General features: G+C 37.9%; 1 protein-coding gene across 13 annotated transcripts in view; it reads left to right on the top strand.

Annotated features, from left to right (window-relative positions):
- LOC149181305 (uncharacterized) overlaps positions 1-19,415 on the top strand; it is a 150,674-nt gene that overhangs the window by 108,353 nt on the left and 22,906 nt on the right. For all 13 annotated transcript variants that reach the window (XM_089416569.1, XM_089416568.1, XM_089416567.1 and 10 more), the window contains 4 exons: positions 1,929-1,997; positions 2,179-2,325; positions 2,472-2,548; positions 3,122-3,361. In XM_089416569.1, the coding sequence (XP_089272695.1) occupies positions 1,929-1,997; positions 2,179-2,325; positions 2,472-2,548; positions 3,122-3,361 (533 nt within the window). The remainder of the gene's footprint in view (positions 1-1,928; positions 1,998-2,178; positions 2,326-2,471; positions 2,549-3,121; positions 3,362-19,415) is intronic.

Genomic DNA, 19,415 nt, shown 5'->3' with positions numbered 1-19,415 from the left:
TGCTCAATAAAATTATACTTAGAACATAAATAAAAATTAACTTTTCAGATCTGAATTTTATGATGCCAAATACACTGGGTTCCTAACTCAGCATGCACAACAAAATAAAATAACCAGAAAACCAAGCACATAAAAACGTTTTGACACAGTTTTATTGTGGAAACCCCTGTCACGACCTCCCCTTGTGGCCTATTCAACCCAAAAAATACTGTTGTATGACTTTAGGAAATACGGCTTGTACGGCCCAACTATTTCAATTTGTACGACCCTGGTAATTTAAGCGAGTACAGCCCTGTTAATTTCAGCCTGTATGAGCAAGAGAATTTTGGCCTGTACGACCCATATAAACTTAGTCTGTTTGCTGTCTAAACTCGAACTTAGTCTGTTTGCTGTCCAAACTCATCCTGTTTATTGCCCTTGAAACTTGACTTGTTTGTTGCCTTCTCTTGCTATCAGTTCGACTTATTGTTTCTCAGATGAAGGCCCATTCACTTGTACCAAATTGATATGCCACTCCAGCAGCATATTTCCCTCTTTATAATTTCTGACCTAATCGCCAAAGTGATGGAAGACTGAGATTTCATCTCCACACTTGAGATCTACGGTCACATATAATCTTTCGTTGACATTTTTAACTTTATAGAAGTTGGCCAATAAAGTCAAAAACTTAATTAGTGACTAGCTTAAGGTCCAAACTTAGGAAATAATTAAATAATTTTGCTGTGGGAGAATTTTGGTGATTCACTGCACGTCATAGCACTTGACCAATGCAGAATGATCTACCAAGCCACAGTTTCAACAAGATGAAGGTATGAAGCACATGCACAATGATGCCTCTGCATGCCATGACAAATATAAGTTGAATATAGTGATCCACTTATACACGTTAAGGTCATTACATGATGAGTGGGGACATAACCCTTCATGCAACTAATTAGGACAACCATATGGCATGACTATACAATAAATAATAACTTGTTAACATCTAGTACATAGAAGTAGCATATACAAGTGTTGTAGGTCCCTCCAGTTTCTCGATCACGTCTTGTTGAGTGTTGCCTCTCATTTTGAAGTTTTTTGATGATCTAATTTTGCACAATTTTTTATAGGAAAATGCTGAAGGCACATGTGCTTGGATACTGTTGTGCTCAAGTCATCTGCCTGAGAATACATTGCTCTTAAAAATGGCTTGAAGCATCCATGCCTAGTAGAGGATGTGCTTGTAAGCTTAGGATTGTTGTGTTATGAATAAAATATATATAAATAATATAATATGTAAATAAATAATATAATATATAAATAAATAATAAATGTAATAATAATTAATTAAACAATAACTATTTACTGAAGAGGCATGTCTCTATGGACATGACCGTTTGTGAAAAGGTACCTGGCTAGCTATATTTACTGAACCCTCAGTTGTAATCATATCATCTCATATCCTCTGTACATTTCTTATATAATATATTATTCTGCTGCATATACGAATTTTGCTTGTAACATTGTGTAACCATTTTTACCTACCTTATATCAGTTTCAAAAGATCTGCTATGTATATAAAGGTTATTTAGTCATTTAATTTGGGTCCTCTTCATGATGTACCTTTTGATCGATTTGTATATTCAAAATTTTTACGCTATATGTTCATGATTCAAGTGCTCTCGATTGATTTTATCTAAATGTTTGATTTTATAGTATGATAAACTTTTCGTTTATGTCATATGATTTCTGTTCCTTTTTTATGATTGATCATTCTCTCTAAAATGTTACTATATTTATAACTTCAATATTTAAGCTTAATACTTGAATATATTAAAATTCTTCATTGTTGCTCTCTGTGTCTAACAAAATAGATAACAATAGAACAGGCTGAGAGGAGTTGTAATTATTTCTATTTTTCTGAACCAATATATCTTTGACTTGTATAGAGTGAATACATCCGAGGTATTAGTGCTTGGAATTTTAATCTGGAGGATCTGAAGGCTCAAGCTGCTTTGGTATGGAAATAAATAAACCTTTGTATCTCCATAATTGCTTCTGAAGTTCTTTTTTCACATCTAGGCATGTAATTTAGGTTATTTCTCATTGCGTAGGATTAGCTATGCAGGAATTTTCTTTGCTTTTAAAAAACATGATCTATTGTTTGGTATGACTATATTTTATTCCTATTTCTCATAGATTCAAGATGATGCTGAAATCACTTCCACAAAGGAAGAGCCAAGGAATCTGAAGCCAACAAAAGGGAGGGAGGAGTTGTCAAGAATGACATCACAGAATGACCCTCCTGTCACTCTTAGTTCTCTTAAGGTGGAGAGGTCTGAGAAGGTAAAGTATGCCATGTGTGAAAGTGTCTGTCAAACATTAAATCATTTTCTAATCATTTATCTTGCTATTATCTGGAATTTTCTTCTTCAACCCTGGATGAAAGTATTTGTGATAATCAGGCAACCTAATACATGGAAAGTTGACAGGATGGAGACTCTGCTATGCCGGTTCATCCAGGCCCTCTATTATCTTCTTTGTCACTTCAATCTGGAAATGGTCTAAAGTATGGCTTCTGCATTTGACAATTTTGTTCAAACTCTTGCTTGTTGCATTGTTTATCTTTCGTGTTCAAACTTCAGTTTGCTGATTTTAATGTGCTTATGAGTTATAATCAAAAGGGGAAACCATCATGGTTTTATTATTCTCTAAAGAATTTGGGAATGGCATCAGTTATTTTATTTTAGCTTGGTTTTCATGCTTATGGTCTCATGTTTAGTTGTGGGATTGTGGAGCAAGTTAAAAGAATCTTTATGCATCTCTCCAAAATGTGAAGTTTAACATTATTTTTCCTTGGTGTGGATATCGGTCAGGTAAATTTAGGACAAATATAATTCATCTCTGAATTTCAAAGTTCTATTTTGGTTTTTCTTTCCCCATATAACATTTTCGATTGTTCTTCCCATTATACAATTTTCCTAATACTAGAATTTGAGTCATGAATTTGAAATAACGCTGCCTGGCTGTGTTTAGGCAAGTGATTTGTGTGAAACAGAGGAAAAGGATATAGTACATAGTGATCAGTGAGTTTGTTTCAAATTTATATCTTCTAATGTTTGATCTGCTCAAATGTTGACAGAGAGCAATTTGATGTTATTGAGGATGACAGCCCAATTTGGCAGGAGTATGTCAATTCCCAACACTCCAGACTGGATGATATTGAATATGCAAAGGATAGAAGGTCTCATTCAAATAGAGAACTCGGGGTTATAGAAGATGCTTACCATGGTCCTTTACATGGCCGCAAAGTTTTAAGTGGGCCACTTGGCCCAGAACATGTCAACACTTCTTCGAGAGGGGGAACTGGAGATGGAGACAGGTTAGATCTGTGTTCTTCAAATATTTTTGTTTGGAATGAATTATGATCATGATGATTGGTTGATTGTCATGACTTGTACGCATGTGTATCAACATTCCCCTGTAGTATCTGATAGCCTATGAAGCAGTGACTTTTATATACTCTTCATGGATTTGGCCTGTGATCCACGAGGGTATTTCCAACCCATATTCTTTTTATTTGTTCACCTAAGACTCAGAGCTTTATATCCCAAATTGTTATTTCATTTGTTGATGTTGATCCATTTGTATCATGATGATTCATGCATAAATTCATTTGAAAGAGTATAGACCGTTAGAACAATAATATTAATGAAATAAAACTAAAACAGTATCAGTATATTCTGTCTGCATCAACATCATAGATCTTTTAACTGGATCTCAACATCATGGGACATGCAACTCATTTTCATCTTTGGATGCAAAATTTATGGCAGTTCAATATTAGCTATTGAAAATTTATGGCAGTTTAAAATTGAGATTTTAAAGTACCAAGGAATGGTACATATACAATAGAAAAAGTCACAGGGAAATTGTGTGTATAAGTTCTAGAATATTTATAGTGGTCAATTGATGTCTCAAGTCGGCTTAGACTTCTCTACTGGCAATTACATTCATTTATTGCTATATTACTCTGAGGCTGATGGAGTCAATAATTATTCTGTATGATGGTTGATCATTTTCTGTCATAATTATTCTTTATTTCTCCTGAATGTTGGAACATTAAAGATGCATACTTCTAACTCTTTTCTTCTTAATGGGGGAATAACGAGATATCCTTGTGTAATAATTTGTCAACAAGTTTCCATGCCAATCTTTTTAACTATGTTTGAGAATGATTTGACTAGTCTTATAGCATAGAAGCTTTAAAGATGTTTGTGTAGACTACAGAAATCTTGTGTTGGTTATGCCATTACAATGAGTCCTTTTTGCCATTTAAATTGGGACAAGCTGTTTGTGGGATTTTCCCGTGATAGTTCTAGGTTCTAGCAAAATGCATTGTGGGATTTTACTCTTCACAACAATCTTTTGAAAAGATAATGATGTGGACTATTGTATAATGGCATTTCTTGTTATACTGCGATTTTTATTTCCAATTCAAATACACTGTTTCCATTATACTATATCGTGATCCCTTGAACTAGGGACATGCACTGAACCAACCAGATTTTAATGAGACTTAATAATTTTGTATATTTGAATGTGGTCTAGAAAACCAATATAGTTAGGGTTACTATAATGTTCAATATCGACCAAATTGAGTGGACTATTTTTTAAAACAGAAGACGTTGGGTGGGTTAATATCTTGTTATGGCAATACATGTGACAGGTATTCCACATTGCAGGACCTACGGTGTTTATTAGAGAGGTTAGGAACTTGAGAGAAGAAAAGGGAGTGAATTGAACAGGACAAGGGAGATTCAAAGGAAGAAATTATGACAAAGGACAAGGAACTTTCTAGATTATTAATCCATAGTGTAACACACTTAAAGCGGTTAAGAGTTAAGAGACTGAGAAGAAACATTGGCAATTTCAGGATGAATTGGAGATAATAAATGAAGATAGGCTTGAAGATTTGAAGAGGAGATTTGCAAGAAGGTTGAAGAGGCCTTAAATAGAGATGTCAAATTAGATGTGCACATTGAAGAAGGATGAAATCAATTGATGGATAGAATCACTGTTCAGTTCCAAAAGGAGAAAGTAGAGAAGGTACAAAGAGACAACTAGAAGATGCTTGAAGAAGTTGAGGTCCACCAAGACAAGGTAAAAGGTGATTTGGAAAAGATGATGGAAATATTTTACAAATTTTTTTTCTAAAGTAAATATAATTGAAGACCAAGCACAAGGGCTCAAACTTGCTATTGTACCCAAAAGCAATGTTATCAGAATCAAACTGTTGATTGAACTGGTAGACCCTCTAAACTGGGAATGGGTCAGCACTGGAGTGAATCCATTGAAAAAACTGGACCAAAAAATCGGTGAATAAAAGTACATAAAATATTCAAATTTTAAAGAAAAACGTATATATTCATGTGAATTCATATGAATCCAAACCATTTATACACAAATCAGCAAAATATCTCATTTACATAAGCATGTATGGGTGCATATAACCAAAATAGCACCGAGTGTGTTGATTTTCTAGTAGCCAGGTAGACTAGAACAATTTTCTATCTGATAACTACTTCCAATGATACATTGTTAATTTCTTAGAGCATTCAAATCATCAAGCAGTTATACCTAAAAAATTTCAATCATTATCTTCAGTAGAGCAGTAGAGATCACAATGAAAACAATGAAACAACGGACACCAAAATTTTCTTGGGACAAAACCCCACAAGTGGGAAAACCCGGTAATCTTTCCTGATTAGAGAATGTCCAAATCAACCAATTTGTACATCAGAGAATTCTAGTCAAAAGGTCAACCATTGACCATATTAAATGCCCAATCAAATCAAGTCAAATGAGAGAGAGAGAATCAATATTTTGTTCATTGGTCAATATTGGTGAAGGGGCTGAATTTTGGCCTGCAGAAGCTGGTCAAAGGGCCAAAATTCAGTCCTGCAATAACTCAAATAAACCTGGTCAAATCATAGAGTTTGGCCCAAAAAACAACTGCAGAACTTCAGTCAAAGATCCTGAGAATATTCAGCCTCCAATCACAGTCAAAGATTCAGTAAAAAAATAGAGAAAAGATGCATGTCAACGATGTTCAATGCAGAGCACAAAAAGTCAACTTGTTGGTCAAATTAATCTTCTTCTTCCTCCATCATGTGAACATGTCTTTGTTGAATAGGTCCGAAATGATTGTGTTGATGTGATGCACAAATAAGAGTCGAATCTGCAATATATACTAGATCAATGGGAGGAGTTTTGACCAAGGGTTAAACCCTTTCAATAGGTGGGGCTGACCTGACAAGCTGGGCCGACTTGTACAACGAAAAATTAATTTATTTCTACTTTGTTTTTGATAATGAAAATACCAGATGTAGCTATTTTCCAACACTCACTCTTAGCCAAGGAGGTACTTTTCATTCTCTCTATCAGATTTACAAATCTCATCATAAGGAAAGGTTAATCGCTTCAAGGTCAGAGCCCAATTGACCATGGGATCAATCAATATGTTCATGAGGCCAAACTGTCCAACCATATGAAATGGTTTCTCAGTCAATCACAATGACCCAAGAGAGTAATCAAAGTCAATCTCTCCGACCATCCCACTAGTCTCTCAGTCAAAGCCATTGACCCAAGAGAGTCGACAGGGTCCATCTCCCAGACCATTAACAAAGGTCTCTCAATCCATGACCTAAGGGAGGAATCCCTATCTTGATATCAAACTCCTTGACTATATAGTCTCTCAGTCAAACACAATGACCTAAGGGAGAGAATTCAAAATCAGTGTCCCCGACCAAACCCACTGGTCTCTCGGTCAAACACAATGACCTTAGGGAGCACTCTAAGCCTCAGAACCAACTTCTCCAACCATAAGGTTTCTCGGCCAAACACAATGACCTAAGGGAGTGATCAAGACAATCTTCCCAACCATAAACCATGGTTTCTCAGCGGAGCCCAGGGAATATTGTTATTCACATGATGTTATACAATCAATGCTCTCTCTCTCCAAGAGGAATTCTCAACCACTCCAAACTTCTCACAGAAGCAAGCAAACTTCATCTGGGATAGTGGCTTTGTTAAAAACATCAACAATCTACTCATCAATAGAATTGTATTTGAGCCTCATAGCTCTTCTTTGGACAACATCTCAGATATAGTGACACTTGATCTCAAAAAGCTTCACATAAATTTGATTGTCACAATATATCATGGTTGATTCCAACACCTGATCAAACAAACCAATAAACAACTTTCAAAGCCAAATTGCTTCACAACAGGATGAACAATTAGCTATATACTCATCCTTAGCTATGCTAAGTGCGATAGAGGTCTACACCGTAGATATCCAGGCCAAAACAACATCCAAAAGTGCTATTCCTGTCTTCAAAACATCCAATCCAATTAGAATCTGCAAATCCATGCAGTAGATAGTTCAATGAGCCAATCGGTAGGATCAACCAAGTGAACAACGAAGTCTCACAACTTCAAATTTTGTCATCATGGATGTGTCCATGGACTCGCAGTCCATCATGGCAAATTTCTGAAGGATCTCAATAAAGATTCAACAAGCTTATGCCACACTTTCAATCTCAAGTAGTAATGCATTAGACCAAGATCCTTCAATCAACTCCCTCTTACACTAGACAAAGAGGTCCTCCGCCCTTCTCAGAAACATATCATCAACACTTAGTAGTCAATTCAAGGGCTCATCTTCAACAACTTTGTAGTACATATTTGGATTAGCATTGCTGTTCAACAAATATCAATTTAAGCTCGAGGCGCCTGATTTCATAGTCTTCTCCCTCTTACTGAGGTAATTCTTTGCTTTGTACTTCTAGCAATCTTCATCTTGGAAGTCACAATTGACTTCTTTTCGACATCAAAACAAGCTTCAATTTGGTTGATCTGTCTAACTCCCTCTGAGTCCAGACCCGATACAATATCTCTCAACACAAATTTTCTTGTCACAAACTTCACTTTGTTCTTCCAATCTTTTCATCTATTGCCATAGCCTTGGCAACCTTCATTATGTACTTGCAATCCTCACTAGGAGGTCAAGGAAGGACAAATACAACCAAGCAAAAGATATGCAAAGACAAGAGAATAATAGTAATAACAACGATAGTAATAATCAGGAAAGAGGGATATAAAATGCTTATCTTTTGAGAACATGTCGGCTCCCTCTTGATCTTAGATTTCTTACATCCAACTTGCAAATCAACTTTGGCCACACGATGATGTCATTCCTTCCTTGCTGGCGCTAGGGTTTCTTCTTTTAGTGGAAGCAATCAATCCTAGAGTTTTGTTCATAAATCCCAAGGTTTACTTAGCAAGCCTTGTTGCTTACAAGGGTCTTCAAATCTTTGATTTTCAATAAATGTCAAAACCCATTAGTAGATGCAAGGTCTTTCATAGTGGAATATCTGACCTCAATAGGTTCATCTTATGATGGGACAATATTAGATCACTAAATGACTTTGATCTTGAAGAGGGACCTGACCTCTTTTCCATTGTAATCAAGATTCCTTTAACAAAAGTGCTATGACAATGATTTCCTTTTTTCAAAATTGATCATCCATTAATCATAGAATAGATATTATTCTTCAAATCTCCTCTCTTATAGCTTGAATAGTAGTTACAATCTTCATATCACAATATTTCCTTGATAATTATTCATGGAGGAACTTTATAATATATGTCCTTTAATAGTTTCTTCCAGGACTCTTTTTCTTTGATATAACATTATGCTGAAGAGTCTTTTTGTTGAAAAATGTGTAACTAGGTTTGATTTTCATAAATATGAAATGTACTTTTGATTCTTGTAAATTGTAAAATGAAAGAAAACTATTATTATTATTTTTGGAGCATGGGTTTCATTCTCAAGGTCTTTTATTTTATAGGTCAAACACCCATTGAGTACTTCTAGGGTTGGTCCTAGGTCAACAAGTCAAAAGAGTCATTGTCATAAGTTGAAGACCCCATCGGGCACATTGTAACTTGTAAATAAAATTATTTTTGTCCTTAAAAGTGTCAAAATACCCTTTAAGATCAAGTCGGCCTAATTTGAGGAGCAACATCCACCTTGAGAAGCCTATATAAAGGAGGAAACTCGACCTCCTTGGATCACATTCATCACTCACTCATTCAAGCGAAGGAGGAAGAAGAAGAAGGCAACAAAGAAGGAAGAGGACGAAGGAGACTTGTCTTTGGGCTATTTCTCTCTCACACGTGTGAAGGAAGGCTAGGGTTTCTGCAATTGATCTAGGGTTTTCTTCTGTAGGTTCGATCTTGAAGAAGGAAGGGAAAGAAGGTCACAAGAAGCCATCCTCAAGCTCCAGAAGGAAGAGAAAGCCAAGCGAAGGTCTGAGGAAGCCTTGGGAGGCTAAAAGAAGCTCACATGTGTGGCAACAACAATTGTAGGAGGGCTGAAAATTTCAGATCTACAGTGAAGGCCGAAATTCTGCAGCTGGGGGTCGAAGTTGTGCTACTGGAAGAGATTTGACTGGGTTTGACTTGAACAAGGAAAGCACATCATCCAGAAGGGTTGGACTTGGTCTTGGAGGGTATTGGTCTTGGTCTAGAGGTCTTGGAATTCATCAATTGAAGAATCTATAAGGAAGAGAAAGGTTTGTGGGTTTTCCTCTCAAGTGGAGAGGTTTTGGCCTTGGCTTGCGGCCTATATTATGTGCTCTTGTTTTTCTTGTTTTTGGTAGTTGTTTAATGATATACAAACATAATAATAAATAAAGAAGCTAATAAGTAAGAAAATGTAAAAAGACATCACAAACAGTTATCAAGAAAAGAGAAATCACTCTAATCATTGCCCTATCGGTTTCTCAACACTTTCAACCTTTCATCAAAGTTTTGATACAAGATGGTCAAGAATTAATACATACCTTTTGATCCACAGATGTCTAGCTTTGCATATATATATATATATATATGCCTCGCCCTTCAGATTTGTGAGATTCATGAAATGGACCAATCCTTCCTCCACAACAGAGTCTTTCATAGTTCATAGATTAGATTTTATGCACAATCATAGAATATTAGACATGCTCAAAAACATGCTCCAATAGATCAATAATTTTGTTGGCATTTGTGAAAAAATTGTATTCATTTCTCGGCCTTAACTATAGAGGCTTAGATGATCATTCACAAATTCTCGAAAGCATTTTTTAAGGCAAGATATTGACACAGTCTTCAGGCATACTTGTTCCAAAAGGATGGAAGTCTTCAGAGCGATATTTCGATTTCATTGGCAAAGCTCCCTTTTGATAATGAGAGATCAAAACAGTAGCAAGCATTTCTCGACACAAGGTATCAGATAGCAGGTAGACTTATGGAAGCTTCAATGCTCAACATTTAAACATGATGCAATACCTTTAAAGAAGCACAACTCAGTACTGGACTTATTTTGCTTTTATTGACAATTCAATTTCGATACGAGGTGCAGTTATTACTCCATATTTTTATGCAAGACATACTTCGCTCATTCTGGGCAGCTCTTCATTATACAGTTCGTCCTCACATGATGGCTTACATTCTTGACTTAAACTAGGAGTTCATCATGATAACAAGAGATCATTTAGATCTAAGATACTTTGAATAGAAATTATAGAGATAATATTTACCTCATATTCACAGAGTTTAAGGAGGCATCACACTTCTAATTAACTCTCAGATAATGATCATTGTAGTGTAAATTTTTCAAGCTAGGAGCCAAGCAATATGCTTCAATTTGGATAATTTGTTAATGCTACTTGGAATAGAAAGATGTTCAATGCCTTCCCCAACTTCAGTGTACTTCTGATATTCAGTCCCATTACAGAACCTTCAAGAATGTAGCCAAGAGAAGCATTATCTTGAACAAAAGAATTTTGTTTGCAAATACATACCTTGAATTCAGGGAGGATTTCAAACTTCCTTTTGATTGCACCTTTCGAAATGTTGGAAAATCTGATTAGGGCAGCATCTGTAATTCCATTTTCCATTCATGACAGTTATTTGTGATTATGTTCTTCTTCTTAGATTATTATTATGTGTGTGTTCTTCATCATCAAATAAATGCCAAACAATAGAGATCACATGAACACAAGATATAGGCTCCATGCTAGGGCAAAACCCCTCCAACAGGGGAAAACCCACAAGAACTTCTCTTTCTTATCAACTTTCAAAGGAGACTTCCAAGACCAAACACAAGACCTATAGCTTCCTTCAAGATACAGGTCAACCAACCATCCATACATGTCTTCTTTACTTCTGAACTTTGTCTTCTTCATTTCTGCAACTTCAGAACCTGTGGAAACCCTAGCAGAACCTAGGATCCTTGCATGTGTGCATTGTAGACAGTAAATTACAGACTTTTGAGACTTATCTTCTTCTTCGCTTAGACTATTCCAGCTCTCTTAGACCTTTGCATCCCTTTCAGACTTCAGAACGAATCCAATATGTGATTGCTTGATGTATGTTACAATGGAGGTCGAAGTCTCTTTATATATAGCCTTTCCAAGTGGCTCTTGAGCCCACTCTAGGCCAACCTGTTCTCTTGAGCATTCTAGACACTTTTTAGGTACAAAATATATTTTCTTTCTTTGATACAAGTGCCAAATGGGGCCTTTTACATTATGATATTGACTTTGACTCAATACAAAAATCCTAGAGCACACAATGGATGCTTTGACCTATTGACCAATGACCCAAGCATGTAACCCATGCTTTAATAAGTCAATTTTCTTTTACAATAAAATTTCTTTTTCTTTTGCCAATACATAAGAATGACATGATGACATGACGCAAATGACAATTATGAAGACCGAAACTAGTTACACTTTCCAACACGAAATAGTACAAGCTCGGCTTCTTAACAAGGTATTGTTTGAGACTTCAACTTACGAAATTTGATCTTCTCAAGTGTGATTCTGCCTTCAATATTGGTTATCTTCAAGAGATCTTTTGATCCTATATTTTTCTGAGGCAACTTCGACTTTCTATTCTATCTCTTTGAGGATCTTGGTCCTCTGAAACAACACCTGAGATTTTCAGCCTTAATATGTGGTTTGGCCTTAATATGTGGTTGTCTCATACTTATTTTGAACACCTTCATCACTTATTTTGAGCACAGTGCCCTCACAGAATTTTCAACTTGACTTCTCTCTTATCTCTAATCAATGAATGAATTGAATTGATTTACATGAGCAAATGAAGCTCAATAAGTAATACAAAGATATTTACAGAAACATCAAGTTTCTACTAGGAAATAGAAACAACCAGTTTTTTCTAAGAAACTGCGAAAAAGATAAAAATAGAAACAACTAATAAGAATGAGCATTAAACACTAATTAGCATTATTCTAATACCCTCCTTTAATGCTCAATCTATTTACAACACCGATAGACCCTTTGAATTTTACAAACTTATGAGGACCAAGAGGCTTAGTGAAGATGTCAGTGGGCTGCTCCATTGTGGGAACATATCGCAACTGAATGGATCTGTCATCAACATGCTAGCGAATGTAGTGACAATGGGTTTCTACATGCTTTGTTCGTTCATGAAAGACTGGATTCTTGGCAAGTTTGAGCACTCCTTGATTATCACAGAACAAGGGAGTAGGACTTGTCTGAAAAACATGCATATCTGCAAGCATACGTCGAAGCCAAACTGCCTCACAAGATGCCTTAACTGCTCCCCGATACTTTGCTTCTGTTGAGGAGAGAGCCACTGCCTGCTGCTTCTTACTAGTCCAGGTGACAGCACCGGATCCTAGATTAAACACATACCCAGCTGTAGATTTACGGTCATCAACCGAACCGGCCCAGTCAGAATCTATGTAACCACTGAGTATAGGATCGGAACTTCGAGTGTACAGAAGTCCATAATCAGGAGTGCCACACACATAACGCAGCACACGCTTCGCTGCTATCCAATGATCAGCCTTAGGAGCTGACATGAAGCGGGAAATGTAGCTCACTGCAAAACTGATGTCAGGTCTAGTGGCAGTAAGGTAGATGAGGCTGCCCACTAATTCCCTGAATAAAGTTTTATCCACAAGGGGTGAGGATGACTGAGTTGCAAGTTTGAGCCCTGGTTCCATAGGAGTCGTGGCAGGTTTGCAATCCTGCATTCTGAATCTATCCACAAGATTTTTGGCATACTTGGACTGAGAGAGAAAGATGTTGTTCTTAGTCTGCCACACTTCAACCCCCAAACAATAATGAAGAAGTCCTAAATCTGTCATATCAAAAGTGCTGCACAAATCCTGTTTGATCCCATGGATCAAATGTGTTGAGTTGCCAGTAATGATAAGGTCATCCACATAGACAACCACAAACAGAATATCATCACCAGTATGCTTGATATACAAGTTTGCATCAGATGGGCTCCGCTGAAAACCATGATCTGTGAGGTACTTATCAATTTTCATGTACCAAGCCCGAGGAGCTTGTTTTAGACCATAGAGTGCTTTGACTAATCTACGGACTTTCTGTTCTTGACCGGCAACCTTGAATCCTGGACGCTGTGTCATGTAGACTTCTTCCTGTAAGTCACCATTCAGAAAAGCACTCTTTATATCCATCTGATGGACTTTCCAATTGAACTGAGCTGCTAAGGCAAGGACAAGCCATATGGTACTCATCTTGGCTGTAGGAGCAAAGGTTTGCTCATAGTCAATGCCTTCCTTCTGTGAGAACCCTCGAGCAACAAGGCGAGCTTTATACTTGTCTAGGGTTTTGTCCGCTTTGTATTTTACTTTATACACCCATTTACAGCTAATGGGCTTTTTCCTTGCAGGAAGATCAGAAAGGGTCCAAGTGTGATTCTTCTGAAGACTCTGGAATTCAGCTTCCATAGCCTGTTCCCACTCAGGTGTACCCTTAGCCTCTGAATAGGTTTGAGGCTCAAAAATACTGTGCAAGTTAGCCATAAGAGGAAAATTTACTATAGACTGCTGTTTGCTCTTATGTCTAGAAGTTCTACTTTCAAGGAGCTCATTATCTCGAAGATCACCAATGGTTTTAGCCCACCATTTAGGCCGGAGAGTAGAGGAACCAATATCAGGGGGAGGTGGAGAAGGCTCAGGAACAATAGGAGCAACCAGAGGAGGGTTATTTTCTAAAGGAAGCACAGGTAGTGTATCATCAAATACTGATGCTGCATCATCCCTCCATCAGGTGGACCTACTGGAAGAAGAACATTGTGAGGCTGATCCTCAGAACACTGCTCAGAAGGAGACTGAAAGAATCCTCTGTCTTAATCAAATACTACAACCCGACTGAAGCTAAGATGACCAGTGGCTCTATCTATCAGCATATAGGCCTTGTGATGATCACTGTACCCTGTCATCATGAGTTTCTGGATTTTGGAATCCAACTTAGAGTGCTTAGCAACTGGAATCCAAACATATGCAACCAAGCCAAATACTTTGAGGTGACTGATCTTAGGCTTACGGCCAGACCAAACCTCTTCGGGAGTCTTCCATTTAATAGCCTGAGTAGGTGATCGGTTAAGAAGATAAACAACAGTAAATACTGCTTTAGCCTAGAATTTGTTCGGAACACTCCTGTGTTGTAATATGGAATGAGCCATTTCAACAACCGTACGGTTGCGGTGTTCGAAAACACTGTTATGTTGAGGAGTGTAGGGTGTAGTTAATTGAAGTTTGATGCCATGAGTATCACAGAAGTTGGAGAAATCAGAAGAACAAAATTCTCCCCTGTTATTTGTCCTATGAGTTATGATATTACAGCTAGATTCTTTTTCAACTAAGGATTTAAACTTCTGAAAGATACTAAATTCATCAGATTTATATTTTAGAAAATACACCCACATCTTTCTACTGAAATCATCTACAATAAGCGAAAAATATTTGAAACCAGTGATAGAAGATGTATTCATAGGACCACAAATATTAGCATGAATTAACTGGAGTACCTTAGATGCACTCCAAGATTCTCCATCCTTCAATGAAGACCAATGTTGCTTGCCAGCTTGACAGGCGCCGCATACTCCCAACTGCCGAGTCTGAATATCAGGTAACCCTGACACAAGTCCCTCCCGAGAGAGCTGAGAGAGATACTACATGTTTAGATGCCCATCTTGCTGATGCCTCAGAGTGCTGATGGGAGAAACACGAGTTGCTAGAGCCACTTCTGGAGAATCACCAGTGTCAAGAAGCCTGTATAGACCATGATCCTCTAGGCCAGCAGCAACTGTAAGACTAGTCTCCCTATCTATAATGGAGCACTTTTGCGCACTGAACACTACATCAAGTTGAGGAGAGTTCTTCATAATCTGGCTGACAGACAACAGATTAATTTCCATACCAGGAACATAGTACACATTCAGGAAGATGAGTGTGTGCCCACCAGGCTGGATCTGAACTGTACCTCTGCCAACCATTGTGTACTCTTCACCTCCGCCGAATACCATGGAATCACTGAAAGGTGAGAAGTCAATAAACCAGTCACGTCTGTGAGAGAAATGGCGTGATGCACCAGAGTCAATGTACCAAGTCGAAGATAGGACATGATCTGAAGACCTTTTAGCCATAAAGGCATAAAAGGTAGATTCTGTTTGCTCGGAATGTTCTGCAACATTCGTTGTCTGATGGGGCCCTCCATGTTTCTTCTGTTAAGAAGCAATCCTCTGTCGGCAATCTTTCTTCATGTGGCCAAATTTGTGACAGTAATTACACCGCACATTTTTCTTCCTAGCAGGATCAAAAAGCTGAGAAGAAGCTTTCTGCTGAAAGGACTGAGAGGACTGATATTTGGCAGCAAAAGCATTTTCTGAGGAAGCTGATGAGGCACCACTACCAAACTGTTGTTTCCAACGACCCTGCTGCATGAGTTTGTTGCATAGCTCCGGAAACTTCAGATCAACATTAGTGGAGGTAATGTTGAGTGTTTCTATGAAGTGCTCATAAGATTTTGGTAGACTTTTCAGAGTGATGACTACCATATCTTCTACCTCCATGGTCCGACCAAAGGATTCGAGCTGATCTCGAATGTCTTTAATCTTGTTAAGATGTTCTTGTAAAGACATATGTTCGTCCATCATGATGGAGAACAACTAATTCTTGAGAAAGAAAGCTTTGCTCTTGTCGGATGTCTCGTGCAATTCTTTCAGATGTTGCCAAGTTTTAGCAGCTGTCTTGTCGGATGGAATTTGCGGTAACTGATCATCAGTCACAGAGAGTTTGAGAAGCATAATAGCCTCTCGGTTTTGATCATTAAACTTATCTTGATCTGTACCGGATGTACTAGGACGGAGCTCTTTCCCCAAAATGAGCTGATCAAGATGCCTATATTAAAAAATGGTAAACATTCTCTGTTTCCAGATGTTATAATTGGTGCCATTAAAGCGCTGACTGCCTTCCAACATCAGATTGGTTAGCGAAGCCATCTGTACGTTGCCCAAGACACAGAAAACAACAAAGGGGTCCAGCATGGATTTCAATGCAGATGCCGGCTGATCCTGTACAAAAAATTATAGGTGCTGGTGCAATATAAAATAGAACCAGAAATCGTTCTGAGAAGCGGGTTCAAGGAAATATATATAGAGCACGATCTTTGACCAAAAATAACTTACTGGGCAAGAATCCCCACAGGCTTTCAGCAGTACCCGAAACACAACAAATGAAGATACTCAAACTTGATACGTCTGACGTACACATTCAGTCTAGGCGGATGTGTGAGAGAGACTGCAGATTTTACGCAGTCAATGTAATACGCCCACTAGAAATGTCATACAAAAGCAGTTAGCACTTGCAAATGCTAAAATCTCGTGTTTCGTCATTAATCTTTCGATTGATCTCCAGCAACAATTGTCAGGCAATGGCCATTCTCTGGTTACAGAAGGGTTTTATGACAGAACTTGGATCTTCTTGGACCCACAACATAGGCCTGCAACAGAACTTGGATTCCTTACCACAAGAGCCTGTAACTCGGACACAGAATTTGGATGATGTCCTTCCACGGATAGTCGAGGTTATCAGAGCAGTCCTCCAGCCACAGACAAGAACTAACCTCAGGACTTCGGCCAAGCTAGTATAGAATCTCGGTTCATCAACAGAAGAGCAAATTCAGACCTCAGGAGGTACGTAGGGAGAATAGTACGTTGCATGCTAAAAAAAAATATCCAAAACGCAAAAACTGTAATATAAATGTCAGATGCATGTGTTTGCCCTGAATTTCAACAAATAGTAATAATAATAATAGTTGACAGGTTTGATCCTTCAAGATTTGGAGCGCATCGTTGCTCCGCGAAGTATCGAGGCCAGCGGTGTCGGAGAGAGATGTATCGTCGGCACGACAAAGCACAGTCTGGCAATGAAGACGGCACGGGAAGGAATCAGGATGTGTGGTGGGAGAGAAGACACAAGCCTTGGCTCTGTTTCTTGACAACGAGTCAGAGGACCACGATCTCTTTAGCGTGGCCACATAGGCCACTACGGAGGACAAATCCTTGCAGAGACGTAATTTCACTTTCTGTAGGACAATATAGACTGTCTCGAGCAATCCCGAATTGACCTCCAGACCAAAACAACAATGTGCATGTTCACAATGCACAGATTCCACCCACGCTTTGAGGCTCAGAAATTGTGACGCCCAGAGAAAAAAATTATTATTTCGAAAAAAAATACCCGAGCTCTGATACCATAATCAATGAATGAATTGAATTTATTTACATGAGCAAATGAACCTCAATAATTAATATAGAGATATTTACAGAAACATCAAGTTTCTATTAGGAAATAGAAACAACCAGTTTCTTCTAAGAAACTGCTAAAAAGATAAAAATAGAAACAATGAATAAGAATGAACATTAAACACTAAATAACATTATTCTAATAATCTCTTCATGCTTGTTCTTCAACAATTTATGGCTTATCTCAGACAGATGTATGTGGCTGCTTCTTTCAGAGTATATTTGTCCCTCCTCGATAGAAAATATAACACAGACCTTCGTTGGATTCCACAGAGATATACTATAGAGTTTTGCTGGCTTCCACAGAAGATATACCACAAACCTTTGCTCTTCTAGCACAGAGATATAACCACAATCTTTCGCTCCTCTACAACAGAGATAAGACGCAAAAATTCGCTCCACTTCTCTTGTCTTTCTTTGCTTGAGATTAGAGATATGCTTGTCTCCTAAGGAATCTGATTCTTAATCTAGTGGTTGTTGACAGATTAAGGCCTAAGTTTTGATGACAAGAACAACTTCTTCTTTGTGACATGATCAATCCAGATGTGATCTCAATGCTCTTTTCATCCACCATAGCTCTAATAACCAATGTTTTAAAACTCCGACTCTGACACCGACTCGGCCGAGGGTCGACTCCGACTCCGACTCGATTTCAATGACTCGGTCATTGTAGAAAATACATTAAATATTTTTTTTTTAATAAAGAAACATAATTTTAAAGATTTTCATTCGTGTTTCCAAACACACAACATTGGAATATAGATAGAAGACAACATATGATCAAAGCAGGCTCATGTATATATCCATTATATCAAAATGGCACCCAGTGCACTGTCCAATACATACATGATGATGATATAGAGATCAAAACAAAAACACATAACCAAGGAGGCTAGAAATGGCCTCTACAACAAAAGTAAACTGTGACCAGTACTACTGGCTAGTGGCGTCACTGGCTACTGCTAGAGGAGCCAAGATCATCTGGATCAACCTTTGGATCAGAGTCAGATAGGGGGCCCCATGGCTCCTCCTCCTCATCATCTCTAACTGCAACTATAGAAGTGGTAGCACTAGCAGGCTGTGCTGCAGCTGCAAGCTGAGATAGATGAGATATGCGCTTCTGTCGTGGCTCCACAAAAGAAGCCCCTGCAACTGGAGGACTTGGGGCTAGCCCTGAGGTTGGTACAAGTGGATCAGGATCTGCATTCAACTGAACATTATGTTCGAGTGTTGCCTCCACCTGTAAATCCAAATCAAGATCCTCATCAGAATCAAACTCTGCTAGATGACTCTCCACTACCCAATCTGATGTTGGATCAATGTCTTCCAACACAATGGGATCTGAATCAGGTCTTTTGTTCAGCAATTGGTTGCCTCTGGGCTGGAGGTTTTATTGGACAGACTAGATCATTTATCCATTTTTGATCCAAAAGGTTTCTCTTTGTTGTGTGAATTCTCTCAAAGACAGACCAATTGTGCTCACACCCAGTAGCACTACAAGTTTGACTCAAAATATGAATTGCAAACCTCTGCAATTCAGGACAATGGCTACCAAAAGCCTCACACCATTGTGCTGCAAAAAACATAGGAGTGTAATGAGTTAGCTCAACAAAATTACAAATTATATCCAACTTTCAAATTATAAATGATTTAACAAAATAAGTATTAAGAATTTGAAAATTGAAATCTTTGTTTACTTGGCTCATCTACTT

Source organism: Pinus tabuliformis, chromosome 3_2 (assembly GCF_031772625.1).
Source record: "Pinus tabuliformis cultivar Carrire ecotype Pingquan chromosome 3_2, CPIR1, whole genome shotgun sequence".
NCBI classification, from domain to species: domain Eukaryota; kingdom Viridiplantae; phylum Streptophyta; class Pinopsida; order Pinales; family Pinaceae; genus Pinus; species Pinus tabuliformis.
Note: the sequence above shows the minus strand (reverse complement) of the source record. Positions and strands in the feature narration are given on the sequence as shown.